Source organism: Euleptes europaea, chromosome 2 (assembly GCF_029931775.1).
Source record: "Euleptes europaea isolate rEulEur1 chromosome 2, rEulEur1.hap1, whole genome shotgun sequence".
In the NCBI taxonomy this organism is placed as follows: Eukaryota; Metazoa; Chordata; class Lepidosauria; order Squamata; family Sphaerodactylidae; genus Euleptes; species Euleptes europaea.
In genome coordinates, this window is record NC_079313.1 from 7,587,303 (window position 1) to 7,611,588 (window position 24,286).

General features: G+C 49.1%; 1 protein-coding gene across 2 annotated transcripts in view; it reads left to right on the top strand.

Annotated features, from left to right (window-relative positions):
• NFIC (nuclear factor I C) overlaps positions 1–24,286 on the top strand; it is a 133,693-nt gene that overhangs the window by 97,429 nt on the left and 11,978 nt on the right. Inside the window, exons 6-9 of one of the 2 annotated variants that reach the window (XM_056844612.1) lie at positions 524–648; positions 6,857–6,982; positions 11,768–11,952; positions 19,455–19,611. In XM_056844612.1, the coding sequence (XP_056700590.1) occupies positions 524–648; positions 6,857–6,982; positions 11,768–11,952; positions 19,455–19,611 (593 nt within the window). The remainder of the gene's footprint in view (positions 1–523; positions 649–6,856; positions 6,983–11,767; positions 11,953–19,454; positions 19,612–24,286) is intronic. The other variant, XM_056844613.1, reaches the window with a different exon arrangement.

Consider the following 24,286-nt stretch of genomic DNA (forward strand, 5'->3'; position numbering starts at 1 on the left):
CTCTATTAACCCGATTCTTCCCTATCCCCTGAGCTCAGCCCAGGTGAAATCCCTGTGCATAAGGCAAAGCATGGGACACAGAAGCTTGGTTTCTGTCACAGCCAATTACAAAGCAGCGTGTAAAGAGGCAGGGATTCAACTGCTTCCTGCTTTCTCAGAGCCCTTTCTGAGTAGAAGAAAGGCTTTTAAAAACTGAGGCTTGGATTTCTCCCCCCCCTTTCAGATTGCTCCGTTTTTTGGTTTTTTGTCCTTAAAATGCTTTTTTTATGCAGCAATTGGGTTTGGTGGTGGGGAATTTTCTCTCACAGTAAGCTCTACAAAGGAAGCCAATTTACAAAGCAGCATTTCAAGGGGCGGGGACTTGATTTGAGCTTGGAGACTGCCGGTGCATACATTCCCAGCAGGAAAGTGTGGGTCCAGCGAGCAACGAACCTCCGGTAAAACTCCCATGCATAAACAACCCTAGTATGAGATGGAATGAAGGATGCCAACAATGGTTTTTTGTCATCCCCCCACCCCGCAGGAGTAAACGACACAAGTCGGGTTCCATGGAGGATGACCTGGACACGAGTCCTGGTGGTGAATATTACACTTCTCCCAGCTCACCCACAAGTAGCAGCCGCAACTGGACAGAAGACATGGAAGGGGGTAAGTGTGGGGGGGTCTGCCTTCCACTGTCTTTGTGGTAGAGATCAGGTCTGTCTGCATCGGGGAGGAAGGGAGGCTCCAGGTTTTTTTGGCCCTCAAGGTGCCATCGGGTTAGCCCCTTCACCTGCCTCTCCTCCCTCCTCCTCTGGCTTGGCAACAGCAGTAACAGGAAAAACTCCCCCCACCCAAGGAATTGGCAGATGCCCCCACTTGAAAGGAAACCAGTGAGGAGGGGTGGCTTGATGCTAGTACTTCTAGGTGTTGAATGGCTACTAACATGCTCTGGGGTCCTTTTTGGGGTGGCAGCAGCAGCCAACCCCTTTAGGGTAGGAACCTAAGAACCTAAGAAAAGCCCTGCTGGATCAGACCAAGGTCTATCAAGTCCAGCAGTCAGTTCACACAGCAGCCAACCAGGCACCTCTATGAAGCCCACAAGCAAGACGACTGCTGCAGCACCATCCTGCCTGTGTTCCACAGCACCTAATATAATAGGCATGCTCCTCTGATCCTGGAGAGAATAGGGATGCATCACGACTAGTATTCATTTTGACTAGTAGCCATGAACATGTCCACTCCCCTCTTAAAGCCTTCCAAGTTGGCGGCCTTCACCACATCCTGGGGCAGGGAGTTCCACAGAGTAGTCCCCTCCTGCAGCTGTCCAGAGGGAGAGGGGCAGGCTGAGGTGAGCAAAAGGAGGCGACGGCTCCGAGGTGTCGCTCGTGCACGCAGGCAGGCAGGCAGAGCGGCGGCAGACAGCGGCCACGTGTTCACTTTCCCATCCGAGCAAGGAGGAGCTGCGGATGCCGCAAAAGTTGAGGGTCCAGAGAGGAGAACGCTCAGGAGGGAGGGATCCCAGTTGCTACCAAAGCACAAGGATCTTCACTGTGTGACTGAAGGTAAGCAGCAGCAGCCGTTGAGTGGTTGACTCCGCCTCCGGAGGCAGCCATTGTGTGGCTGCGCCTACCATGCTGTTTCAGAATTTCAAAGTTGCCCGCAGGCTCAAAAAGGTTGAGGACCCCTGGAGTAGAAATACTGACCATGATAGACCAATGGTCTAAATCAGTATATGGCAGCTTCCCACGTCAAGTGGGTCATGTGTCAACATCTGTTGATTTGGCCCAGCGAAACAATCTTTACATTCCTGCGGAGGGTGAGCCTACCACTGCCTCGTAGCCACGGTAACTAAATGGAACCTCCATGTTCAGGAGCAGTCTTCCTCTGATTATCAAATGCCAGTGATGAACAATAGGGTGTAGAGAAGCAACTGTCTGGACAATCTGGGAAAGAAGGTTCTGGAATCAGCTGGACGTTTGCTCTGATCCTGCATTGGGCCCTTCTTACACACGACGGAATCATCCGCAGCTCTTTTCCCGACAGAAAACCGGTGGCGAGCAAATTTGTCAGCTGATCTAGGCCCGTTTACTTGGGAGCAAGCCCTGCTGAATTTGAACGGGGCTTACTCTCAGGTAAGTTTGCACAGGATCACAGTCTGTCTTTATTTAGGCGTGAGATCATTTCCCCAGCCGAAGATAATTGAAGCGTTTGGGGAATAATCCATTAGATGATTATTAAGCGAATATTGCCCCTAATTGGTTGTGCCTGTTGCATTTTCCCCTGCTGTCCCCTCCCTCTTTTCTCTTCCTCAAATCTTCCTTCGGCTATGAATTCTCTAAGTGGTAGTCAACAAGCCGCCAGCTCTCCTCTGCAGCCCCTTCTCTCGTCTGCAATGCCTTTAATTATCATGCTATCAAATAGTCGAGCGGTTAGTCCTATATAAAGGTAAAGCCCCGAGCCCCATGGCGCAGAATGGTCAGCTGCAGTCCTGCAGTTAAAAGCTCTGCTCACGACCTGAGTTCGATCCCGACAGGAGTCGGTTTCAGGTCACCGGCTCAAGGTTGACTCATCCTTTGGTCCTTCCGAAGTCGGTAAAACGAGTACCCAGCTTGCTGGGGGTCAAGTGTAGATGACTGGGGAAGGCAATGGCAAACCACCCCGTAAACCACTGGTTCCCAACCAGGGGTCCGCGAGAACTAAATTAAGGTCCGCGAAAGAAAGTTATAAACCCATAATAAATTAATATTTTCAATTAAAAGTTCTCTATTATAAAAATATATATATTCAAATATTATTCTAAGTTTAATGTTTAACTAACAGTTATGATTAAAGTTTATTTAAAAATTCTCGGAATTTTTATTTTGAACCTTGGGGTCCCTGCACCGAACTAAAAAGTCCTAGTGGTCCCTGGTCAAAAAAAGGTTGGGAACCACTGCCGTAAACAAAGTCTGCCTAGTAAACGTCAGGATGTGACTGTCACCCCATGGGTCCTATATGCCAGTCACAAAAGCAGTGAAAGCGGCACACCAACAGATCTGGGCTTCTGCATAAACGGGGGACGCCCCAGTAGGGTTGCCAGCTAGCGACTGGCACCTAGTGGGAGGTCGGGAGCGGGCATGTCATGTCAATGGTGTGATGTCCTTTCCAGGGCGGACCTGGAAGCTGAAATGCTTACCATAGAGCTTCTGCTGAACCCTAGCACTGCGTGACACCACTTCCGGTTTGCCCCAGAGATGATGTCACACCATTGGCACGACTGCATTCCCCCCCTTCATTTCCCCCCTACTGGCCTACTGAGCAATGGCAAAGATCAGGGGTTGCCCGGAGGAGATCTCCTGCTCTACCACGAGACCCGGCAACCCCTACTCCTCAGGTATGCTGAACAATTCTCATTAACCTTGAGCATTTTGGTATTTTAAAAAAAGCAACCTGAGGAGGTCTGAGCAGGCTCCAGGAGGCATGGAAGAAGAAGTTTTTATACCCCGCTTTTCTCTACCTTTAGGGAGTCTCAAAGCGGCTTACAATCGCCTTCCCTTCCCCTCCCGCCACAACAGACACCTTGTGGGGTAGGTGAGGCTGAGAGAGTTCGGACAGAACCGTCACTAGCCCAGGGTCACCCAGCAGGCTTCACATGGAGGAGCGGGGAATCGAACCCGGTTCTCCAGATCAGAGTCCGCCGCTCATGTGGAGGAGTATGGAATCGAACTCAGTTCTCCAGATGAGACTCCGCCACTCTTAACCGATACACCGTGCTGGCTGGTGGAATATTTACAGCAGTTGAGAGTCAGTGAAAGCAGAAGAAACAGAGGGAGAAATTGGCCTATGCAAGCCCCCAAAAGGTTTTAGGACTGGGGAGGGGGATTTCCATTTTCTTTTTGTCAGCCTGCCAGGAGGGCAGGGAGCTGTTCCTGATGGCAGCAGGGCATAGGACTCGCAATAATGGGTTTAAATTGCAGGCGGAGAGGTACCAGCTGGATATTAGGAAAAAGTTTTTTACAGTAAGAGTTGTTCAACAGTAGAATCAGCTACCTGGGGAGGTGTTGAGCTCCCCCTCACTAGCAGTCCTTAAGCAGAAGCTGGACAATCACTTGTCAGGGATGCTAGGCTGATCCTGCATTGAGCAGGGGGTTGGACTAGATGGCCTCTGTGGCCCCTTCCAACTCTATGATTCTATTAATATTGCTTCACAGCCTTTTGGCTAAGTGTGGCTGCGACTGTTATCAATAATAATATGTATTATAGTATAATAATGATAATAATGATAATAGATAACCATAAACCACATTCTGCCTAGAAATCTGTCAGCATTTGGGTTTCTTTTTAAATAAGTTTTATTTTGAAGTTACAAATTACAAAAAAAAGAACATCAACATAACACGTAACATACACTACATAACATTTTACCAAATGGGCCTTACTTTACTCTTAACTAACCATCTATTGTGATTTTTACTTCTACCATCTGTTCCTCACTATATCTTGTTATCTCCAAGTTGTCTACTTAGGATTAAACATTAAGCTTACATTGCATCAAAATATAAAAAGAACTTTAGTTGTGGTATACCTAGAGTTATTATCTTTCCAATACTATTTCTACATAATATTCACCTATATATTTTAACTTATAATCTTAATTGTATAAAATTTACTATTTATTTTTAACTTGAGAGAGCCAGCTTGGTGTAGTGGTTAAGAGCGGTGGTTTAGAGCAGTGGACTCAGATCTGGAGAACCGTGTTTGATTCCCCACTCCTCCACATGAGTGGCGGAGGCTAATTTGGTGAACTGGATTTATTTCCCCACTCGTCCACATGAAGCCAGCTGGGTGACCTTGGGCTAGTCACAGCTCTCTTAGAGTTCTCTCAGCTTCACCTCCCTCACAGGGTGTCTGTTGTGGGGAGGGGAAGGGAAGGTGATTGTAAGCCGGTTTGAGTCTCCCTTAAGTGGTAGAGAAAGTCGGCATATAAAAAACAACTCTTCTTCTTCTTCTCTGTTCTCTTAACATACATATTTTTATTGCTACCATTCAAAAACAGTAACCAAAGAAAGAAAGATGCAAGCAGTTCTATAAATCGCATATTTGCATAATCAAAATAACATTTCCATTTTCTTTGCAATTTTTCCTGTGGCCTTTTATTCAACGGCTGCATTTGGGTTTCCACCTTGGGTTTCCACCTTTCCCTAGCGCAGATGTACTTAGATGCTGTTTAGGAAAGGGTTTGTTTCAATCCTGTACTGGATGTTCTATAAAATCCTCCTAAATGAGTGTCTGAGAAGGGACTAAAACCCTTTAGTGGCATTGTCTCAGCCAACTGGCCCAGATAAATTGATGGGGGGAGGAAGCGGTGGAGAGGAGGGAGGAGATTAACCCTTCTGCACCGTGCCCCCCCCCAATTCCCTCTATGTCAAAATAACCTCTCTGGCAGAAATAAAATCTTTGCACATCTAGCACCCAGCTCTTGATAATCCCAATTTGTGGCATATCCACCTTCTAAATTGCCTTGCGCAGTGCGTTGACCGGCTTAGAATCAGAGTTGGAAGAGGCCAGACAGGCTATCTAGTCCAACGCCCTGCTCAATGCAGGATCAGTCTAGAGAGCATCCCTGACAAGTGTTTGTCCAGCCTCTGCTTAAAGACCGCCAGTGAGGGGGAGCTCACCACCTCCCTAGGCAGCCGATTCCACTGTCGAACGACTCTTACTGTAAAAAAACTTTTTCCTAATATCCAGCCAGTTCCTTTCCGCCCGCAATTTAAACCCATTATTGCGAGTCCTCTCTGCTGCCAACAGGGACAGCTCCCTGCCCTCCTCTAAGTGACGGCACTTCAAGAGAGCAATCCTGTCCCCCCCTCAACCTCCTCTTCTCCAGACTAAACATTCCCAACTCCCTCAGCCTTTCCTTGCAGGGCTTGGACTCCAGGCCCCTGAACATCCTGGTCGCTCTCCTCTACCCCCACTCCATTCTGTCCACATCCTTTTTGAAGCGAGGCCTCCAGAATTGCTTGTGGAACTCACTGCTACAGGGTGTCACAATAGCCTCATAGAATCACAGAGTAGGAAGGGGCCATTCAGGCCATCTAATCCATCCCCCTGCTCAATTCAGGATCCGCTTAAAGCATCCCTGACAAGTGTTTGTCCAGCCTCTGCTTAAAGACCCCCAGTGAGGGGGAGCTCACCACCTCCCTAGGCAGCCGATTCCACTGCTGAACTACTCTTACTGTAAAACATTTTTTCCCCCCTAATATCCAGCCGGTACCTTTCCACCCGTAATTGTTTCGAAACAGAGGATTCTATGCAAATTCATGAAGGAGAGAGCTATCGAAGGCTATTGATGACTCATTCAAATAAATACAATGGTACCTAAATGGAGCAGCCATGTTCAGAGGTAGACTACCTCGGAATACCTGTTCCTTGTGAGCAGTAACGGTGAGAGGCCTAAACAGATGCCTGAAGGGCGTGAATACTGACCTTCTGAGAGCCAGCGTGGTGTAGTGGTTAAGAGCGGTGGTTTGGAGCGGCAGACTCTAATCTGGAGAACCGGGTTTGATTCCCCACTCCTCCACATGAGCGGCGGAGGCTAATCTGGTGAACCGGGTTGGTTCCCCCACTCCTACACACGAAGCCAGCTGAGTGACCTTGGGCTAGTCACAGCTCTCTTAGAGCTCTCTCAGCCCCACCTACCCCACAGGGCGTCTGTTGTGGGGAGGGGAAGGGAAGGGGAGTGGAAGCCAGTTTGATTCTTCCCTAAGTGGTAGAGAAAATAGGCATATAAAAACCAACTCTCCTCCTCCTCCTCCTTGTATTGCTGGGTCAATAGAATCTAGCTTGTTCATAACGGATAGAGACAAATTCTCCTTTGACTTCCCTCCCCACCCAGGCATCTCCCCAACTATCAAAAAGGACATGGACAAATCTCCTTTCAACAGCCCGTCGCCGCAAGATTCGTCGCCCCGGCTGACAAGCTTCCCTCAGCATCACCGGCCCGTCATCGCTGTTCACAGTGGTACGTCAGCGATCATCAGGGAAGGCTGGGGAAGGTGGATTGCTGGACTTAGGCCCAGTTTGCACATGCAAGAGAATGACCTGGTTGTGAGGGCTGTACCATGTCAGACAGTGCCATTTTTAACATTTTCCCCAATAGAAAAAACCCTCCCTGCAAGCAGAAATCTAGCACTTCAGGGTTCTTTTTAGCTTCTTCTCACTGTGGTGCTAGTTTTCTACTTGCAGGCAGCTGGATTTGATTTCCCCACCTGTGCTCTCAAATTGTACAGTTCATTCCGTTGCCCTGGGATTCAACTACCTTGTTTGGTTGCGGGTGTGAGATCAGGCCTTGCAGATCTAGGTTTTCGGGGTACAGTTCTCCAAGTAAGGTGTCTTTCCTTGCCTCTTGCAAGACAACATGCTACAGACTTAACCTGTTTTGTTCTTCTTAACGCTCACTCGCCGTTCTAGGAAACCCTTGGGATCTGTGGTTTTCCAAGGGATGACTCTTAGGGATTCATTACAGGGAATTCTTGCAGCTCTTGCCAAACTACAACTCCCACAGTTCTTTGCTGGGGGCAGCCGCAACTCTTAAAATGGTGTAAAGCCAATACAGACTTGTAGAATAGACAACATTCTGTTGAGGCCCTAGACCATATCCCGCCCTCATAACTTATTTGTCAACGAGGGCTGGATATGACATAAATGTCACTTGGTCAGGTCAGGCCATGCCTTGCCAGCCCTGATCAGGGGTGGGGGGTGGCTGCCTCGGCTGGCTCACGGGCCGGATAAGAGCTCTCAGGGGGCCGGATTTTGCCCGCGGGCCGTATGTTTGACACCTCTGCCCCAGTCTGTTATTTTCTGCAGAGAGAAAGAGAAGGATCCTGATGAATTACAGGATGTCCACTAGCCTAAAACACTCCCGGAGCTGTCGTTTATCACCCCATACCAAAGGATGCTGGGTGAGAAAGGCTAGTGGGTAAAGTCGCATGTCACACTGGCTGAGCAAGAGGGGTGTTCCGGAAGTGCCTTTTCCACCACCACACCAAATGTACATATTCCTCTTCAGGGTCAAGCGCTGGGGGGAAAAATGGTTCTGCAGTTTTCAAGGAGAAGCATCCTTTGGTGTGGGGTGATAAACTACTAGGGTTGCCAACTTCCAGGTATTAGCTAGAGATCTCCTGCTATTACAACTGATCTCCAGCTGATAGAGATCAGTTCACCTGGAGAATATGGCAGCTTTGGCAATTGGACTCTATGGCATTGAAGTCCCTCCCCTCCCCAAACCCCGCCCTCCTCAGGCTCCGCCCCAAAGACCTCCCACCAGTGGCAAAGAGGGTCCTAGCAACCCTATAAACAACAGCCCCCTAAAATATCCCCAGTGCTTTTTCACCCTTTTCAAAAAGAAAGGGTGGCTACCCCCTCCTCTTTTAACCCGGTGACAAATTTAGAATTTCCACCCCACCCCCGGCCACCACCACCGGGGGGGGGGGGATACAGGGTAGGGGTTGCCAGATCCAGGTTTGGAAACTCCTGGAGATTTGGGGATGGAGCCTGGGGAGGACAGAGACCTCCGTGGGGTACAATGCCACAGAGTCCTCCCTGTAAAGCATCCATTTTCTCTGGGGGAACTGATCTGTGTAGTCTGTAGATGAGCTGTAATTCCGGGGGGATCCCCAGGTCCCACCTGGAGGCTGGCATCCCGAGACAAATTAGCCAAGAAATGCATGTGGCACTTGAAAAACAAACAAACAAAGAAAGCCCTGAATCTTGGAAGGCCAAGAGCTGCTAAGCCCGTGTTCGTTTTGTTGCTATGCATGCCTGTCATTTCAGTTGCAAAGGTGGGGAAAACTTGGTCTGGGTGTCTTTCTCTGTCTGTGTATTACATGCCTTCGCCGTTTGTCATTGCTCGAATCAGGCAGGTGGCAAAGCAGATTCCAGCTTGCTTTATCGTAGCTTCTGAAATTCTCTGCCTCTGAGTTTCTCCATTGATTTTGAAGCTCCAAAGTTATCTGCCTTTGTTTCGGATGCACTAGCGATTTTTGGAATTCTCCCTTGTTCTGTTTTTTTCCCCGTTTTAAACTTCTGAAATTTGTACAGTGTGCATGCGCGTGCAGCTGTTAACAGCTTTCAGTCCATACACATCCACGTTACTTATGTGCGCCAGTCCATTGATAGGACCCTACCTAAGGCTGACCTTGATGTGACGGTATGCGCAGTTGCACCAAGATTCTTTTGGCGTGATGTAAGGGGGGGGGGACCTTGGGATCTGTGGTCTTCCAAGAGATATTTAGGGATCCATTCCAGGGAATTCTCGCAACTCTTGCCAAACTACAGTTCTCACAGTTCTTTGTTGGGGGCAGCCACAACACTTAAAATGGTATAAAGCCTTGTAGAATAGACAACCTTCTGTTGAGGCCCTAGACTGGGGGTGTCAAACTTATTTGTTACGAGGGCTAGACACGAAATAAATGTCACTTGGTTGCCATACACGGGAGCGCATGCAGTAGGGTTGCCAACTGCCAGGTAGTAGCAGGAGATCTCCTGCTAATTCAACTGATCTCCAGCTGATAGAGATCAGATCACCTGGAGAAAAATGGCCACTTTGGCAATTGAACTCTATGGCATTGAAGTCCCTCCCCTCCCCAAACCCCGCCCTTTTCAGGCTCCACCCCAAAAATCTCCCGCCTGTTGCAAAGAAGGACCTGGCAACCCTAGCATGCAGTAAGACAACATGTGCAGGGGTACAGGTGTGTATCAGTAAAATGCTGCACCGAAAATTTTTTCATGGAAACCTGTACAATCATGTCAAGCTTACTTTTTAAGCAATGTTTTTTTATGAACTGGTAATGTCAAATTTTCAGGAAGAATTGAAAGCTGCAGAGATTCTAATGGACAGAATTTAATTTTTGAAGTGCTGCTAGGGAATTCAGAGTTGAGTTGCCGTGAATCAAAGCACAATTCAGAATGCTGCCCAAAAGGAAGCAGAGGAAGTTCATTCAACCCTTACTGTAGCTAGAATTGAAAACAGCAGCATAAGCCAGGAGCATTTCGTGATCATACTTGACTCATGCTTGCAAAATGTCAACTCAGATTCCCCACCCACCCTGAAATCACAGCTATTTCTGGGGGTTATAAAATCAAGTTTCTGGGTTTGTGTGTTTGTGTTTAAAACCAAATTTGGCAAATGAATTCTTAGTTGCCTTAAAAGGGATCGTGGGGATCAAATAAAATTGCTTAATATGAAGGATCTGGGCACCCACGGATCTCGTTTTAAACTTTTTGCTCTTCAAAATGTGGCCATTTTTAAAAAAAATGTTTGAGGAATTTAAATTTGGTTTTTCACGGGGAACCAGAAGGGGCAGGAGGGTTTGTGGGCATCGCTAAAACATCAACATACTTTGTGTGCCGTGTTTTCCCTCCCTCTGTGCATAGGATTGCATGCGTGTGTCAGTAAAACCCAAGAGACTTTTGGCACAATGCCTCGCCCCGCGCTTAGAAGCACATGTGCACACTGGCCAAACGGCACACCAAAAGAATCTCGATGCGCTCACATGTGCAATCATGTCAAAAGTCGGTGTGTGCGGCGTGCAAGGAGAGGGTCTGGTTCCTGCAGGTTGACACGGTGGTGGTTAGGAGCGCAGTTTTGGTGCCAGTTGCCAGGGTACCCACGAGGGTTTTTTAGCAGTGCCAGTTGGACCCTTCTATTCAGCAAGGAACAGCGTAGAAAAATGCGGGGGATATTGTCAAAGGGTCTGGTGACCTCAAGGTCCCCCCGGCACACACCGAACAGTTTCAAACCTCACAGGGGCAAGTCCAAAGGTAATCCACAAGCCAAGTCCAAGGGTTCAAGCCAAGGTCCAGACAGAGCAAACAATTCGCACCATGGTGTAGTGGTTAAGAGCGGTGGACTCTGACCTGGAGAACCGGGTTCGATTCCCCACTCCTCCACATGAGCGGCGGATGCTGATCTGGTGAACCGGTTTGGTTTCCCCATTCCTACACATGAAGCCAGCTGGGTGACCTTGGGCTAGTCACACTCTCTCAGCCCCACCTACCTCACAGGGTGTCTGTTGTGGGAAGGGGAAGAGAAGGTGATTGTAACCAGTTTGATTCTCCCTTAAGTGGTAGAGAACGTCGGCATATAAAAATTAAACCGAAAACCAACCGAGGTCAGGAGTAGATAGGCATGTCGCTTCTGCACAGCTACGCTCTTTCAAGCTGCTTATCAACAGGATGCCACTCAGGCAGCCTGTAACGCCATGCACCTGTTCCAGCCCCCTCCGGCCTGATCCTGCAAACACTCATCCCTGTTTTCAGTGCTGGGTCGATACCCAGCTGCCAGTCTAGCACTTCTCCTCTGATCCTGTAAGGTGTTACGTGTTCGCCTCCTGCGCTGTTCCTCTGGTAACGAGGGGGGTGAGCAGACAGGCAGCTGGCTTTCCACAGCCGGCTCAGAGCCGAAGGGCCGAGGAGTTTCTGTGCTGGTTCCTGGCTATGGGTTTGGGCCTGGCCTCGCGGGGGCTGCTTCTTCCTGGGCCGCCTCAGCTGCTGGCTGTTTACAGAAGCAGGGGCTGCTGGTTGCCTCTTCAACAGAGGAGTCATCGATATGCCATGGCTGGGCCATGACAGATGCTGGGAAGGGGACCCCGGAGGGCGGCTGGGGGAAGGCCAGGTCCCGTGGGGCCACTGTGCTGCCCCCACCCCCCGGTAGTCTCTGCAGTGTTACCTGGGAGCAGGAGGGGCTGGGTGCGCGCTGGCGACCAAAGCCGCCCGGTCTCCTTTCTGTCTCTCTCACCCCCTGCAGGTATCGCCCGAAGCCCCCACCCTTCCTCCACTCTGCACTTCCCCACCACCTCGATCCTGCCCCAGACGGCCTCCACCTACTTCCCCCACACAGCCATAAGGTACCCGCCTCATCTGAACCCGCAGGATCCTCTGAAAGACCTCGTCTCGTTGGCCTGTGACCCGTCCAATCAACAGCCGGGACCGGTAAGGAGCCGCCAAGGACTGCGTCCGCCCTCTTTCTGACCTCACGCGTGATAGGGCCAGGGGATTCCCGGCAGCCTCTGCCCTGCCTGGGTGGCGATTTCAAGGGGCACAGGGGGGACCAGTCAGCCTAGGTCTCTCAAACGCCTGTAGGGCAAGCCCTGCCTCCATCCCACCCACTTCTAGACCTTTGCTCTGCAATCATGAGGATTAGAAGCCTGCTTTTTTGTTTTGTTTTACTGTACGACTTCTGTGCTGCAGCCGTAACATCCATACCGCCTTAGAATGCAGGCTTTGCTTTTCTGTAGCTTGCAAGTATCACGCCCAAGATGGGTTCGCGGGAACCTGAGGGAATTAAGCCACGGTTAGGTGCTCTCAAAGAGGCCGTTTGAGAAGAGGTGGTGCGTAAGAGCTGCTCCGAAGTAGGGCGTGCATTTACCCTCCAAGGATTTGGGAAGTGATCACCGGGGGAAGGGACTTTCATAAGAACATAAGAAAAGCCATGATGGATCAGACCGAGGCCCATCAAGTCCAGCAGTCTGTTCACACAGCGGCCAACCAGGTGCCTCCAGGAAGCCCCCAAACAAGACGACTGCAGCAGAACCATGCTGCCTGTGTTCCACAGCACCTCATATAATAGGCATGCTCCTCGGATCCTGGAGAGAATAGGGATGCACCATGACTAGGATCCATTTAGTAGCCATGAATACCCCTCTCCTCCATGAACATGACCACTCCCCTCTTAAAGCCCTCCAAGTTGACAGCCATCACCACATCCTGGGGCAGGGAGAAAAGCCCTGCTAGATCAAATCAAGGTCCATCAAGTCCAGCAATCTGTTCACACAGCAGCAAAGGAAACCCACAAACAAGATGGCTGCAGCAGCAGCATCCTGGCTGTGTTCCACAGCACCTCATAGAATAGGCATGCTCCTCTGATAACTGGAAATAATAGGTATGCATCATGACTAGTATCCATTTTGACTAGTAGCCATTGATAGCCCCATCCTCAGTAAGAACATAAGAAAGGCCCTGCTGGATCAGACCAAGGCCCATCAAGTCCAGCAGTCTGTTCACACAGTGGCCAACCAGGTGCCTCTAAGAAGCCCAGAAACAAGATGACTGCAGCAGCATTCTCCTGCCTGTGCTCCACAGCACCTAATATAATAGGCATTCCTCTCTGATCCTGGAGAGAATAGGTATGCATTATGACTAGTATCAATTTTTACTAGTGTCCCAGGACTGAGAGCTTCTGCCCACGGCAGTACCATAGCTGATGTATTTGGACGGGGGGCAGAACAAAAAGGATGATAGAAAGGACAGGAGTAATGGCACTGGCCCCCTAAATCCCCAGTCTTGAAAAAACCAACCCCTCCCTGCATTTCCGTTAGAGAAATCTTAGCGAAGACTTTGAAAGCCGTTGTGGGGGGGGGGAGAGGTGCTGAGTTGGAGGGGTACGAGTTCAGGTTGCTTTGATGCCAGGTGTTTCTCTCTGTGTGTGGGGGGGACTCCTTATCAAGCCCACCCCCTGCGTCGTGTCACGCGGAATCCGCTGTTTGATGTACAGCGTGCTTTCCAGCGGGGGGCCCTCTCCACCTCTGTGGGAAGCGCCCCCCCAGCAGGTAGTCCCATCAAAGGGCAGTTGAAGGAGGATGCCTGCAGTTTATTCAATACTTTTAACCTGCCGCTAGCTGCTATTGCCCCCCCCCAAAAGCCAAAGGGGGAACTGGAGGCAATACAGAGGACGCCCCCCCTTGCTGGGGAAATGCTCGCCCTACTCCGAAGGGAGGCTTTTTAGCACCTTTGCAGGATCTGTTTTGGCCAGAGACGACAGTGGGGACAAATAGAAACATCTGCTGCGAACAATTCATTTGTTGTTCATTCCGCGGATGTATTGTCTGCCCCGAGGTATCACTGTGCACATATTTTTTCAAAGGGTGATTAAAAATCATTCCGTGGGACTCAATTTTGATCTTGTCCACACCCACCTCTCCCTGAGCACATCAAGGTGGCATAAACAGAGTACATATGAACACATGAAGCTGCCTTCTACTGAATCAGACCCTCGGTCCATCAGAGTCAGTATTGTCTACTCAGACCGGCAGCGACTCTCCAGGGTCTCAGGCAGAGGTCTTTCACATCACCTGCTTGCCTGGTCCCTTGAACTGGTGATGCCGGGGATTGAACCTGGGACCTTCTGCATGCCAAGCAGATGCTCTACCACTGAGCCACGGCCTCTCTTTTTGTTTTAATTTTCACAAGAACCCCATGAGGTTGGTTAGGCAGGGAGAGAGGGGCTGAACCCGGGTCTTCCCAGTCCTAATATGACACCCTAACCATCAAGCCACAAAGAAGCCTCTTGTGGATTATCGTGGCAAGCTACGATGCAAAATGTGGAGTCTGTGGGGAGGGGGGGTTGTGCACACCCCACTGGCATGATCCATGGGCTCCCTTGAAACTTTGCAGCCCCCCCCCCCCCGCTTTCTGCAGATCTGTTTCCGAAACCTCGTTTGCATATAGGCGTTTAAGCGCCTGCTATATGCGATCTCGGACGCGGCAATGAGGAAAGGTGGTTTTAAATAGGGAGAACGGAAAAACTTGAGGTTCCTAATCTTTAATAGTAAATTGTGACGCTCAAACTTCATGGGACGATGGGGCTGTTAAAAAGAGCAAGAGTCTAGTAGCGCCTTAAAGACTAATAAAATCTCTGGCAGGGTGTGAGCTTTTGTGAGTCACAGCTCACTTCTTCAGATACAGCTCGAATGCAAGGCCATCTATCCTTAAGAGATAGATGGTGCTGGGCAGCCGGGTTAGTCTGTCTGTAACCGTAGAAAAGAGCCCGAGTCCAGTAGCGCCTTTAAAGACTAACAAAATCTCTGGCAGGGTGTGAGCTTTTGTGAGTCACAGCTCACTTCTTCAGATACAGCTCGAATGCAAGTCCATCTATCCTTAAGAGATAGATGGTGATGGGCAGCCGGGTTAGTCTGTCTGTAGCCGTAGAAAAGAGCCAGAGTCCAGTAGCACCTTTAAAGACTAACAAAATCTCTGGCAGGGTGTGAGCTTTTGTGAGTCACAACTCACTTCTTCAGATTGTATCTAGCTGTATCTGAAGAAGTAAGCTGTGACTCACGAAAGCTGATTATGTATAATATATGTTCTATATTATAGTACGTTATTACATATACTATAATATAAGATGGCAAGAGTCCAGTAGCACCTTAAACACTAACAAAATTTCTGGCAGGGTATGAGCTTTCATGAGTCACAGCTCACTACTTCAGATACCTTCTTCAGATCCCTGAAGAAGTGAGCCGTGGCTCACGAAAGCTCATACCCTGCCAGAAATGTTTGTTAATCTTTAAGTTGCTACTGAACCCTTGCTGTTTTCTACTGCTACAGACAGACTAACACAGCTGCCCGTTGTGCGCTGTCTCCATAGTTGGGGCAGTTGTGCATTTAAACTGAGATTTTCACTAGTGAAGTAGACAGCAGCATGTGTGTGTGTATGTGGGGGGGGGGGGAGGTGGAATAGAATGAACCAAAAGAAGAACAGTGCTAAATCCCTTTCCCTGTATCCATGCAAGTCCGCAATCCTGGAGAGCCAGCGTGGTGTAGAGGTTAAGAGCGGTGGTTTGGAGCAGTGGACTCTTAATCTGGAGAACCGGGTTTGATTTCCCCGCTCCTCCACATGAAACCTGCTGGGTGACCTTGGGCTAGTCACAGCTCTCTCAGCCCCACCTACCTCACAGGGTGTCTGTTGTGGGGAGGAGAAGGGAAGGTGATTGTAAGCCGATTTGATTTTTCCTTAAGTGGTAGAGAAAGTCGGCATATAAAAACCAACTCTTCTTCCTTAAGAAGAAAAGTGCCTTTAAGGAGGGGATGCCGGGATAGAACTAGGGGGAGGGAGGGGGGCTCCAGCACTCCATGTCCTCCCTTTTGCTCTTAAAATCAGGTAGTTTTGGGCAGCACTGGCTCTGGTTTGGGGAGGAGGCCCTGGTGCCTTCCCCTCCCAAAACACTCCAGGAGGAAGAGGCAGAATGCAGCGTTTTCATGGCCTTGAGACCCTGTTGGCACAGGTAGGGTTGCCAACTCCAGCTTGGGAAATCCCTGAAGATTTGGGCGGTGTCTGGGGAGGGCCGAGTTTGGGAAGAGGAAGGGGGGCTCGGCAGGGATATGCTGCCATAGAGTCCGCCCTCCCAAGTTCCAGGGGAAGTGATCTCGAGTTTGGCGATCAGCTGCCCTTCTGGGAGAATACGTCCATCCCCATCCCCGGAGGCTGGCGACCTCAGGGGAGGGACATGCTTGATACACTCTAGGCAGGTCTCCTAGCATGCAGTGGGAGAGTGCCCCTCGGCATCACAGGGACAAATCTCCTGTTCCTGATGGAAGCAGACAGGACCAAATTCTGTGCTGACCCCTGATAATGTGCCCTATTTCTGGGTGGAACACCACCACCACCCCGGTGACACTTCTTTATTTAAGCATTTGCAGTTGTATCCCATCTTCCCCGGTGTGGCTCAATGTGGCGTGCAATGGAAACATTGGTCGTTTATGCATGGGAGTTTTACCTGAGGTTCGTTGCTCGCTGGGCCCACACTTTCCTGCTGGGAGTCTCTGCACCAGCAATCTCCAAGCTCAAATCATATCCTTGCCCCTTTGAATGCTGCTTTGTAAATTGGCTTACTTTGTAGAGCTTACTGTGAGAGAAAAGCCCCCCCCAATTGTCAAATAAAAAAGCATTTTAAGAAGAAAAAACAAAAAAAATGGAGCAATCTGAAAGAAGGGGGGTGGAGAAATCCAAGACTCAGTTTTTAAAAGCCTTTCTTCTGCTCAGAAAGAGCTTTGAGGAAGCAGGAAGCATTTGAATTCCCGCCTCTTTACATGCTGCTTTGTAACTGCCTGTGAGATAAACCAAGCTTCTGTGTCCCGCGCTTTGCTTTATGCACGGGGATTTCACCCAGGCTGAGCTCAGGGGAGAGGGAAAAATTGGGATTTACAGAGGAACGGGAAGTCCCGGGGTTTGTGAAGGCTGGCAGCGAGGTCATCTCTAATGGAGGGGAAACTCATGCATAACTCCAGGGAACAACCGAGACAGAACAGGGGCAAACGTGAGTGAAAGTACCCATGCATAAATGACCATTGGCTTGATTAATTGCAAACCAGTTAAAATTAAGTGTTTGGGGGGAGCTGGAGTTAATACTTCTAAATTAGTGGAGCATCCTTATCACCCATGCCTCAATCACGCCCTCCCTGCCCGAGCTGAGGACTAAGGTACTAAGATCCCCGCCCTTCATTTCTTTATTGGTTCTCTGGAAATATGTTCCTTTGCATCCGTCTCGTGTCCTCCTTTTTTTGTGTTCTGCTTTTAGATTTTTTTTTCATCTCAAAATGGGGTCCTTTCCAGAATAGGCACCAATCTTCCTGCAGTCTGTCACGTTTTTAACCCGCCCTTCCTCCAGGGAGCTCGGGGCAACACGCACGGGCCTCCTCTCCCTTTTTTATCTTCACGACAACCCTGCGAGGTAGGTTAGGCTGAGTGAAAGCGGCTGGCCCTGGGTCGTCTGCCGAGCGTTGCGGCAAAGTGGGGATTCGAACCCGGGTCTCCTCAGCCCTAGCCCAACACTCTAACTGCTACATGACTGATTATGGGAAGTCAGTTAGTGCTGTCGATGGCCATTTGGGTGTCCCTCTCCTGGTTCTTTTTCAGCCTCCCCACTTTTCCTCTTTCCCCTGACAAAAATGATTCTATGATTTGGAAGGTGGGGTGCAGAGTGTAAGTCTCTTGCACTCCTTTTTTGCCCCAATCATTCCAGGGGTCTAAAAAAAAAAGCCCAAATTTCATCCTAGGAAGGTGATATCCCATTTTCAGATTGGAGAGGCACCCAGAGCAGATGGTGGAACCCCTGATTCTATCACATTCTGCTTCTTTCTCTGGGTTGCTCTAGATCAAGGGTGTCAAACATACGGCCTGCGGGCCGAATCCGGCCCCCTGAGAGCTCTTATACGGCCCTCAAGCCAGCCGAGGCAGCTCCCCCCGTCTTGATCTGGGCTGGCGAGGCATGGCCCGGCCCGACCAAGTGACATTTATGTCATATCCGGCCCTCATCACAAACGAGTTCGACACCCCTGCTCTAGATTGCCCCAAACATTCCTTGGCTGTACATCTGCCAAGGAACATGCCAAGCCATGCCACCCCTCCCTGCCACCTGTGCCAGACTGGCTGTGGGCGGCGTTCACTTCTTCATCAGTAACAGTAATCTCCATTTCAACCTTGTATCTCATTTCTGTTTGCAGGGTTTTGTTTTGTTTTTAAAAAGAAGTATCTTTAAAAAAGATACTTTCCCAATATTTTCCCAATTCCTTATAAAAAAGCACCTCTTTTCACCTTTCTTCTCCCCACCCCTGTTGGCCCACCCACCCTTGAGCACATATTCACCATTATACAAAGGCAGCCTGGGCCTGTTGTCAGTGGCGGATCTACTATGAAACTAATGAAGCTTAAGCTTCAGGGCCCCTAACCCCGGCGGGGCCCTGAAGCAACTTGTTTTTTAATGAGTGAATTTTTCAACAAAATTGATGGACTTTTTTTTTTAAGTATTTGTTATTAAAATAAGGCTTTTTTAGTGACAGAATCGTAAGCCAACGGGTTGAAGTACTTAATATTGATCTTAGAATATGCTCTAATACCCATTTCATATGGCCTCAAAATGTCCCTGTAATCATTCAAATTTCATAAATTTACTCCGAGGCTTGCAGTGCTTGAACCCCCAGCAGTATGGGCTCGCCGAGCTCGCCAGAATCTATTCATAGCCTACAATTTGGCAGCTGGATCCTCGAATCCTTCGTTGGTGCAGGGCTTAATAGTTCTACAGCTCAGCCCTTAGGCTAGAGCCAATTGGAACCATAAAAAGACATCTGAATAATCGGTTCAGGCTGCACACGTCTGACCACCCTGTTCTCTGCCATTTGGGCCTCGAGGTCCTTGCAAGGGCAGCAAGGCCCTTTGGGCCTTGTTGGATGTTGCCCTATTGTTGCTGGTTGTGAAGCCCCCCCCCCAACAGTTCAAGCTTCAGGGTCCCGAAAACGTAGGTCCGCCACTGTCTGTTGTGTTTGTAACCAGTTGTCCAGCACACCCTGGAAACAGCCTGTTGTCTCTCTGGGCTGACACATAAGGGCAGGATCAGTTCTCCGGGGGTATCGCTAGCCAGGCTGTGGGCTTACCTGAGAGTAGAGGAAAGGGGACGGCTGTGGTGGGTTTTAAAAGAAAGATGTGCATTTATTGAAAAGTGACTTGTTAGTGATAACAATTTTGATGGGGTCTGAAAGGCGGGCGAGCTAGCCAGGATTGCGCCCCCAAGAGGCTGACGCAGTCTCTGCGGAAGCCTGTCCTGTTGCGAGGGGGGGAGGTTCCCCTGGGGCGGGCAGGCAGCTCCAGCGGGCGGTGCTAATGGCTTGCTGTGTGTGTGTGTGTGTTTGTTTGTTTGTTTTATTTTGTGTTGTGTCCCTAGTTAAATGGAAGTGGCCAAGTGAAGGTACCCGGGCACTACATTTCCACACAGATGTTGGCGCCGCCGCCCCCCGGTATGCCCCGCCTGGCAATCTCGCCTGATACCAAATCCACCACGACAACTTCCGAGGGAGGGACCTCCTCGCCGACGTCACCCAGTAAGCAAGCGAGCCCGCCCACCCGACATTTACCTACCCGCTCCTGAATGCCCAAGTCCTGCCCGCCTCCCCATCACCAATCCCCCTCCCCCATCCTCTGCCATGTTTACAGACTCAGGGCGCTGTGCGATCCTGGCGGGGAGGGGCAAAGCTTGGGGGAGGGAGAGACAGCAGCCGGACAGATTGATTTCTGTCGAGCCTGTTCAAACTGCTGAGTTACAACCTGGTTTGAATCGCCAAGGGGGAAAAGGCGACCGATCCTCAACCAATTTCTAGCTTTCTCGTGTTTGGCCCAGACAAACATGCGACCGAATTAGTCGCTCTAGCAAATTTTTAAAATGTTACGTCAAGCGAGCCCAGAACAAAAGCCATAGTTTCTGGTCTTGCGCCCCGCCTTCGCGTCACGACATTTCATTTCCGGGGGGGGGGGCAGAATTAAAGATATACTTGGGCTCTGTGCAGTCAAGGACGCTGAGCAAGATTACTTCCTTGAAGTGCCCCGAACTTTCAAGGAGCTGGTAGCTACTGGCCAAAACACTTTTTTCCCCTTGACGCAGGAAGTAAAACTGTCCCTATTTGCTCGGTTGTCGGGACTCTAAATTTGCACAGTGATTGTGACTTATGGTCACTTGGATAATACCCGACTACAAAATTAGTATATTTCTGCTCCGGGCTGTTCTTTTCCATAGAAAAGCCAGCTTTAATCCAGTATGTTTCATAGAAAGAAGGAAACAGAAGATAGACTCCAATATGTCTTTATTACATCCAGATATCATTTTAAACCAGGTTATTTGTGTTTGTGTGTGTGTTAAGTGCCGTCCAGTCGTCTCCGACTCATGGCGACCCTATGAATCAATGTCCTCCAAAGTGTCCTATCCTTAACAGCCTTGCTCAGATCTTGCAAATTGAGGGCCGTGGCTTCCTTTATTGAGTCCATCCATCTCTTGTTGGATCTTCCTTTTTTCCTGCTGCCTTCAACTTTTCCTAGCATGATTGTCTTTTCCAGTGACTCTTCTCTTCTCATAATATGTCCAAATTACAACAGCCTCAGTTTAGTCATTTTAGCTTCTAGGGCCAGTTCAGGCTTGATTTGATCTAAAACCCACTGATTTGTTTTTTTGGCGGTCCAGGGTATCCGTAACACTCTCCTCCAACACCACATTTCAGAGGAATCTACTTTCTTCCTATCGGCTTTCTTCATTGTCTAGCTCTCACACCTAGGTTATTTACAAGATGCTTTAAAAAATCTGATTAATAAAACATCAGCCTTTAGAAACCCTGAAATTGGGTGTTCTTTAATTGCATCGCCCTTCCTGTTGGTGAAAATGTAGCCCCCCCTTTTAAAAAAAAAATCAAAGGTTTGAAGTATCTCTGCTTTGATCAGGAAATCTTGGCTTGTATACTCTCACTCTGACTATGCAGCTTTCCTGTGTCCAACTCAGGCAACGGCTGTTGATGGACCTCCTTTCCATGAACTTGTTATCCCCTTTTAAAATAATATAAACCAGCAGCTGTCACTGCATCATGTGGCAGGGAGTTCCACAAGTTAATTGTGCATACTGTGAAGAAGTGCTGCCTTTTGTCTGTCCAGAATCTACTGTCCAGAATCTGCCCATTGTCTTCATCGGGTGACTCCCAAGTTTTAAAATGACGGGAGAAGGAAAAAAAAACCTCCCCTTTCTCCACACCATGCATAATGTAATAATCCTCCATCTCAACTCCTCTCCTCTTCTGTCACAATAAGATTAGGAATTTCTCACAAGCCTTGGCTTGCTTTCCTTGCAGTGGGAACTGTGGTCTTGCAAGAATTTTGGCTTTGGCGATGCTTATTTTGCTTATCCTGGTGTTCAGCGGAGCGGAGGTTCTTTCAAGGAACTCTGTTTTAATAGCTCTGGGTTTGCTTATCCCAAGTTACAGAAGAGTTCTTTCCAGGAGGTCAATGGTGCTTTAACTGTTCGACGTCTAGCGAAGCTTATTCTCCTTATCCAAACGTGCCAAGCAGCTGAGTTCTTGCAAGGACCTTTACCATTCTTTGACAGATGAGTTTCAGCAAAACTTATTTCACTTCTCTTCTTACTAGAGAGTTAAGGTATTTCCCAACACACTTATTTTAACCAATCGGGCAGCATGTTTATCTCAACCTCAATCAGCCTGTAATTATGCTTCATTTTAGGGGCTTTCACACATACTGAATAATGCCCTTTCAATCCACTTTCCATGCACTTCGCAGCTGGATTTAACTGTGTGAAAGGGCAAAACCCACTTGCAAACGATTGTTAAAGTGCATGGAAAGTGGATTGAAAGGGCATTATTCAGCATGTGTGAAAGTGCCCGGAATGTTTTATTTTTTTCTTTTTCTTTTTGTCAAAGCTTATGTCGGTTATCTTCAGTTGAAGAGAAACTAAGGTCTTGCAGGGCTCTGCGCTTCGGCTCAGAATTGCATGTTTTGGGGGCTTCCCTTGGTCCCTCTCTCTGAAGGAAAGCTAGACCAGATACAATGCTTGCAGGGACCCGTCAGGTCTGGGGATTCGTGCCGGTTGCTTTCCCGAAAAGCTCATCCTCTCTGCCTTTATCTTCCTCCTCTTCCTCCCTGTATATACAAACCACAGAGGGAATGGGTGGGTTGACCCGGCTTCTGTCCTTTCCTTTGGCCCAGAATCGCTCCGTGACCTTGAGCGAATCATACATATTTGCAGACTTGGAGGAGCGTGTGATGCTGTTGCATTTGGAAGATAATTGGGGTGTGTGATTGTGTGTGTGTGTAGAGGTGCTGTATAAAGTTTGGGAGGAGGGTTGATAGGCCAGGATCTGGTTTCTGGGGCTGGATTTTATATTCCCCCAAAATTACTGCTTTAATGGCACAAAGCAAGTTTTTGGTCCTCATGACAGCACAGATTTGTTTGGAGCCGAGTTAGTCTGCAGGATTCTGCCTTCCTTAGATTCCTCTCTCACATACCTTCCTGGTTCCCCACCTGCCCTTGGCCGAAAAACAATCGGCGCAATCTCAAAAAGCAAATTTACCAGGATGCATTGCATACTGGGGTGGTGTATTGATCTCCCCCCCACTTTTGAACTCAGAACTTGGGGAAGGCCCCGGGACACTAGGGACCAGGGGGTAACCTCCCTTCCATTTCCTGGATTGAAAATGCTCCCCCCACCCTCCGGCACACACCAAGCTGCTTGAAGTCCTAGCAGGAAAATAAATACCTTATTGTGCCTTTTTCTTCTGTCAGGGAAACAGGGGCAAAACGGTTCACTGCATCTTTCCCAGAATCCCAATCCATAATGCCCCCCCCCCAATTGGAAGATCCCGACAAAGGTCTCAGAGGGTAGCGTTGGAGACCGCTGACGGGATCTTCCAATTGGGGGGGCATTATGGATTAGGATTCTGGGAAGGATGCCGTGAACTGTTTGCCTCTGCAGACTAGCAGCTGCTCTCCAGCCTCTCAGGTGGGACACGGTCTTTCTGAGCAACTGCTTGACACCCTTTAACTGAAAATGTGGGGGGACCGAACCCAGGACCATCGATGTGCACAGCCAATCACCAAGTGATGTCTCGTAGGGACGTAAAGCTGGAGGGTTTTTTTGTCTTTGCCATCAAGTCACAGCTGACTTGAGAGCTAGCTTGGTGTAATGGTTAGGAGCGGTGGACTCTACTCTGGAGAGCTGAGTTTGATTCCCCGCTCCTCCACATGAGCGGCGGACTCTAATCTGGAGGACTGGGTTGGTTTCCCCACTCCTCCACATGGAGCCTGCTGGGTGACCTTGGGCCAGTCACGGTTCTTTCAGAACTCTCTCAGCCCGCTACCTCACAAGGTGTCTGTTGTGGGGAGGGGAAGGGAAGGAGATGGTAAGCCAGTTTGATTCTCCTTAAAAGGTAGAGAAAATTGGCATATAAAAACCTACTCTTTTTCTTCTTCCTCTTCTAATGGTAACCCTATAGCGTTCTCAAGGCAAGAGACATTCGGAGGTGGTTTGCCATTGACTGCCTCCACACATCTGAAATACCTGAGCCGAAATTTGCCATGTTGGCTTGGGTATATCTGAATAAAAACAAACAATCCTGGAACTCCGGGATTTCTGGAGTCTGCCCAGGTTCCCGACTCTTCTTCCCCCCCCCCCAGCATGGTGTAGTTTCCCTGCTCCTCCACATGAAGCCAGCTAGTCACAGCTTTCTTAGAGCTCTCTCAGCCCCACCTACCTCACAGGGTGTCTGTTGTGGGGAGGGGAAGGGATGGGGATTGTAAGCCGGGTTGAGTCTCCCTTAAGTGGTAGAGAAAGTTGGCATATAAAAACCAACTCTTCGTCTTCTTCCTACCTCCAAATTTTAGGGCTGCAAGATTAGGGACATGCACTGTATAAATTTCTGTTTTAATGTCGACTTCAGGTCTTCTACAGGCTAGGCTTTATCGTTTTGCCTGAAGGGGGGGGGAAATGTTTGTTTTAAGAAATATTTCGGGCAGAATTTTTAGGTCTGGGAATTTTCAGCGCCTGAAAAGCACTCTCTGTTGATAAAGCCTAACTTTAATTTTTTTTTAAATCCCCCATGGCCCTTTAAAGTCTTTAAATGGAAACGGGAAAGGAGGCCGTGACTTAGCGGCTCACGTGGGCCATAGTGGAATCATTGGCTTTTCCTTCTTGGGAGCCAGCGTGGTGTAGTGGTTAAGAGCGGTGG